General features: G+C 37.7%; 1 protein-coding gene across 1 annotated transcript; it reads left to right on the forward strand.

The window, feature by feature from the left end:
• The first annotated feature begins 2833 nt into the window (after positions 1-2833).
• LOC108364945 (uncharacterized) lies at positions 2834-5472 on the forward strand. Its single transcript, XM_017618830.1, has 2 exons — positions 2834-3151; positions 4507-5472. The coding sequence occupies exons 1-2, from the start codon at positions 2917-2919 to the stop codon at positions 5298-5300; spliced, it is 1029 nt and encodes a 342-aa protein (XP_017474319.1). The 5' UTR covers positions 2834-2916; the 3' UTR covers positions 5301-5472.
• Positions 5473-5840: the final 368 nt, after the last annotated feature.

A 5840-nucleotide genomic window follows, 5' to 3' on the forward strand; every position in this document is an offset into this window, starting at 1 on the left:
GTAACCGTTCTACCAATTTGTACCAAACTCGGTATGGTTATTGTACTTGCCACGTGTAAGCAAAACGTTGAAAATTATTGAAATCGGACTAAAATAACGGCCGATTCTCATATAACGGTAAATTTAAGAAATGCTTGAAACTTCAATATTTCGAAATTGAAGGACGCTAATTTACTCAAAATTGATACACCTCGGCTTACCATCTAGCGGAAGGTTTCGGAAGGGTGAAAGAACATATATTTAATACTTGCGCCGGGTATTTAATGTTCGGCTCCGCCCGAACTTAGACTTTCTTACTTGTTTGTCTTGGTTTTTATTGATTTCGAAAAAGCATTTGAGAAGTGAAGAACAAAAGCGTGTACAAACGAAAAAATATAACAGCAATGCCATTGTTAATATGTTGGAGTAGTTTTGTGCTACTCTGATGTTATGCAGAGAAGGAGTATATGGTCTTGCCCTAGGACATCGCAATGTTAATTGAACCATATTTTTTATATGAATTGTGGTTAATTTTGGAGCACTCCTTGGTCCTTAGGGAGTACTCAGTACATGCATGCATGGAGTAGTCGCAATTTTTGCAGGGATTGCGTTACTGAGTTGTGAACATCGGTGTCGGCGCCAGTAACTCAGCTCTCGGTATCAGCGCAATGGCGCGGCGCCGCACTGTGTTACCCACGGCTAGTGCAGAATAATATCTACGCGCTTTGATAAGCTATGCAAGGGACGCAATAAGGTGTAAATAATTAACGTGGTAAAATCGTGATGTGTGCAACGTACGCAGAAAATTTTAATATACAGATTGACAACTTTGATGTATGCAACGTACGCAGCAAATATATATGTTAAAGAATGTGCAATATTATACGGAGTTGAATCGCTTATGCGTAGTGATTTAGTGAAAATCTACAATTGGTCCAATGCAAATAACAAAATTTAGAGGTTATGTATCCTCGAAACAGTGACAAAGTGTTCGCAAATATACAAAAGAATTTAACCCAAATAAAAGGGGCAGTGAAAAAACGATCAGAAAAATTAAGATTATGATTATGGACTGTGAATTTAAACAAAATCGAAATACTTCATTAACAATATTATGTGATGCGGATCACTGATGTGAGTGTGTATATACGAGTGGTTGCAAGGTGCACTTATTTTGGGTTGCCGTTCGATGACGTGATTTGAACCGAGACTTTAAAAAATGTGCAGCAAACCAACGAGTACTGTGTGACACTGTATGTATGTTTATATTGCAAAGAACACCTAATTGTGGTCGCTGTTGTCACTTGCGGACGGGCAGACTAACCTCAATTGTTAACAGTGTGGCNCGAGACTTTAAAAAATGTGCAGCAAACCAACGAGTACTGTGTGACACTGTATGTATGTTTATATTGCAAAGAACACCNTGATGCGGATCACTGATGTGAGTGTGTATATACGAGTGGTTGCAAGGTGCACTTATTTTGGGTTGCCGTTCGATGACGTGATTTGAACCGAGACTTTAAAAAATGTGCAGCAAACCAACGAGTACTGTGTGACACTGTATGTATGTTTATATTGCAAAGAACACCTAATTGTGGTCGCTGTTGTCACTTGCGGACGGGCAGACTAACCTCAATTGTTAACAGTGTGGCTTAAAATTAAATGCTCCAATTGTATATTTTCAGTTTAAACACTCGCGAGATTCTAGTTTGCACACGCGCATTGAATTTAAAAACGTTTTTTTTTTGGCAATTTTCTATCAAGTGCAATTGAAATTATAACCACGTACCTTGAATTAGAAGTGATTGGTGTTTGGTGGTTGTAGTGTTGTACGCTCGCTGGTGTCCTGGCAAATTTAGCTGGTGTCGTGGCAAGAAAGCTGAGTGTGGTTGTGTTGTCGCTAGATCAGAGAACGTTTATAAATGAGAAGGCGCATTTTCTGTGTGAACTAATTGCTGCCATAAATTTTGGGGTGCAGTCGGCCAAATATACCACTCGTCGGCTGCCACCATACCAAAAATTGTTTCGTGTCACAACACTTCGGCCAATTTACCATAGAAAATAAGAACGAAACAGGTAAGAGGAACAGCAAGATAATAAGCACCGGGCCGAGGGGATGCTTGCGGAGGCGAGCGTGTAGCATAGTTCAAAGCAAAACGAAAAATAAAAACGAATAACAAAAGAGAAACAAAAATCTAATAAGCACTGGGCAGAGGGGGTGCTTGCGGAGGCAGGCGCGTGCTTGTGTCGGATCAAGGGGAAAGGAGCGGGCTTTTGTACATTTGCTTGCTTGCCGAAAATATGATATTTGCGTGAAATCGGTTTGCTGATTGCAAATTCATTTTTGCAAACATGTATGAATTTTTCTGTTTCAGCAAAACATGTATGCATTTTTCTATTTCAGCTAAGTTGATAAGATTTTCTGAGGGAAATAAGATTTTCTGAGGGAATATTTTCCACAATCCATACGTACATACATATATCTATCCACATATATATATATGTACATACATATATCTATATATTGGAGCATTTCATGAAATTTNAAACATGTATGCATTTTTCTATTTCAGCTAAGTTGATAAGATTTTCTGAGGGAATATTTTCCACAATCCATACGTACATACATATATCCATAAAATCTCATCTATGTATACATGCGCAATAGGCTCTTTATAAGTTTCGTGATACATATGTATATACATAAATATGTACAAACGCGTATATATGTATGTATGTACATATGTCAATAACCTACAAATGAAAATCTGTCTTGCATTGACATCGGTCCGTTTAAATACCGTTATTAGAGTCTGATTGGTGATAATAGAGAAAAAATGCTAACGTCTTTCATACGGAAAAGTTTTCCGAGCCGTTCGGACGTGGTTTTTAAGCGAATTTTTTTTCCTGACTTATCGCGCGCCCTAAATCGACGAGATGTCCAGCATTCGCCGCTGCGTAGCCCGGGACTGCCCCATCACCAGCTTGGAGGCCAAACTCTATGGATGGCCACGGGATAAGGAGATGGCCCTGAAGTGGAGGCAAAACCTCCGGATTTCGCCAGACGCCCACATTGCCCCAACCAACACCTTCATTTGCGGCGCCCACTTCCCTCACTTCGCCGTTGGAGGCCAGCGACTGAAGCGTGGGGCGGTCCCAACCCTCAACCTTGGTAAGTTGTTTTCATTAAGTTTAGTGCATGAAGTTTTTTAGTGAGTGCAGTGGACATATGTGTGTAGGAATATGTATGTACGTATGTATGTATATATACAATACAATGAGTGCATTCCAAAATAGTGAATATGCATACATATGGGCTATTCCATGGTGCTGGTGAAAGTTATTATGCTGTCAGCCATTGTTATTTCTGCTGGTTTTGTGAAATGAGCAAACGTTTGTGAAGGCATTTATAAACGCGTTTTACTTAATTAATTAATTAATAATTGTATATTAAAGTATTACAAACGCATGCGAACCTTTTAAGGATAATATATTTGTGTAAATAAAAGTGATAAGTGTAGTGTTATAATAAAATATAGTGATAGTAGGCGGGATAACAAATAATAGTATCCCCACCGAGTTTCATAAAAAATTCAGTATACTTCGCGAGGAATAGCAATTATTATTTTACGTGGAATGGCCCATATGTATGTATTATGCTTGTTTGTGTGTGTACATATGTATGTCATTTGCTTCTTTCTGTGTGTTCCAAAATTTTAAACGTGTGTGAATGTGTAAATGTGTGACTGGTGGGGCAGGTCCTTGTGACGAGTGAAAGTGATTATGTATAATTATTATGCATATGTATATTGTATGTTTATTGATTATTATTGATGTATTATGTATATTGAGGAAGTGGGTTAAAATTAAGTCGGTACTTAAAGTTAGTTGTAGTTTTTGCCATAATTTTTAATGGGGTTTTCGTCAAAAAATCTGCTTTAGTGTGTCCATATGTTTGTATATGTTTGATATGTATATGCATGTACATATGTATATCGTCGTTTAAAGTACAAAACCACGTATCAACAAAATGCAAAACCGGGTATGTGAGGTTGCATAAATTATTTTCTACATAGATTATTTTCTAGATAAATCATTTTCAGGACGAATGGATAAGGATTCAGCCAAGAGCTTGTGTGTGATTAAGCCAAAAACGACGATTCGCGGTTTTGTACCTTAAACGACGATATGTATGTATAGGTGCAAATGTACATTCAGCTTAAGTAACCAACATTTTTGGGTACCGTGAATATTTAAAAGTTATCCGAAGAAATGCTCGTATATTTATTATAATAGGGATGCGAACTGAGTTTAGAAATTTTTGGCCTTATTCATAAAAAATAAAGTAGGTGTAAAGAGCTTTATAAAATGACGTTTTCATACATTTTTCAGTTTATAAACCTTTTTTAAAGCTACTTTATTTTTTATGAATAAGGCCATTTTTTGACTTTAGAATTTTTTATTTATGAGCAAATATGGTACATTCAGTGATGTGTGTGTTTCGTAATATGTACCATATATATTTAGGACCAGAAGAAGATGTCGTTCTGCAGCATTCGATTGAGGAGGCAAAGGGGTACCGCAGTTGCTGCGTTGAGGGCTGCTCCCCCCATGACGACCAGACCCTATTTGGCTTCCCGAGGACGGAAGTTGCCTTCAATAATTGGGCCTTAGTTTGCAATTTGAAAGTGTCATTTCCGCCAAATACAAAAATTTGTATTTGCGAACGTCATTTTCATAATAGATATTTAACTAAAACGCGACTTTTAAAGGGGGCTTTTCCTCTATTCAATTTGCCACCTCAAATTCCGAGTGAGCCAAATAGCTGCTCCTCCGAATTAATCCTTCAGCCTGTTAAGCATGTTTACATGCCGATAAAGTCGGAAGGCGACTTGACACTCGAGCAATTCGAACAATTCTCTGATTTAGAAGTCAAAAGACAGCGTTTTGATGTTCGCGGTACTGAGGGGGGCCTTAGCAATGAACCTGGTTTTTGCGACCATGAGCCTTTCGCTCGGGCTGCGCGTATTTATCAGGGTAACGCGAGAAAGCAGGACATACGTATTGAAGAGTTGCAAAACGAAAACGTCGCGTTCAAGCAACAAATTGCTCGTTTGCAAACACACGCGATAATAGCTTCGCCCGATTGTAGCGATGACGCTTTAAATTTTGCTAGAATGATAGTGCGGTCGGTTAGTTCCTACACGGACACGGAAAAAACTTTAGCTCAAAATATTAATTACATGTCGACTAAAGCCTATAATTTTATGCGCGATGACTTGAAGTTTTCACTTCCTCACAAAAAATCGCCTTTGCGATAGCGTCCTATTAAATATGTATCGCCGGGTATAGATTTTAAAGTAATAGAAAAATTAAAATATGCCGTTTCTGAAATGTCTCCCACCGAGCGGTTTTGCGAAATTTTATTCGACGAAATTTCTATTAAAAAAGATCTCGTTTATAATAAAAGTAGAGACTTGAAGATGAAACCAAAGACGATATCTACGAGCCAAATTGATAAGTATTATGTCAATTTATTTCTTTAGCTTTCGGTGCTAATATTGCACCCTCATCAGAATTATAAAAAATCTGTGCTAATATATATATGTGTGTTTAACGCAAATTAAGCTGCGGCACCATGGATTGTCCATCGTATTATACATACATATATGTGTGTATAATACGATGGACAATCCATGGTGCCGCAGCTTAATTTGCGTTAAACACACATATATATATTAGCACAGATTTTTTATAATTCTGATGAGGGTGCAATATTAGCACCGAAAGCTAAAGAAATAAATTGACATAATACTTATCAATTTGGCTCGTAGATATCGTCTTTGGTTTCATCTTCAAGT

The sequence above is a fragment of the Rhagoletis zephyria genome, unplaced genomic scaffold (assembly GCF_001687245.7).
Source record: "Rhagoletis zephyria isolate East Lansing unplaced genomic scaffold, Rhagoletis_zephyria_1.1 Rzeph_scaffold_01719, whole genome shotgun sequence".
In the NCBI taxonomy this organism is placed as follows: Eukaryota; Metazoa; Arthropoda; class Insecta; order Diptera; family Tephritidae; genus Rhagoletis; species Rhagoletis zephyria.

What these genes read in the sequence shown, in the direction of transcription:
- LOC108364945 (XM_017618830.1), top strand. Translation starts at nt 2,917, where the DNA reads ATGTCCAGCATTCGCCGCTGCGTAGCCCGGGACTGCCCCATCACCAGC. An exon ending in GGTCCCAACCCTCAACCTTG is followed by an intron (nt 3,152 to 4,506) that starts GTAAGTTGTTTT and finishes ATATATATTTAG; the next exon opens with GACCAGAAGAAGATGTCGTT.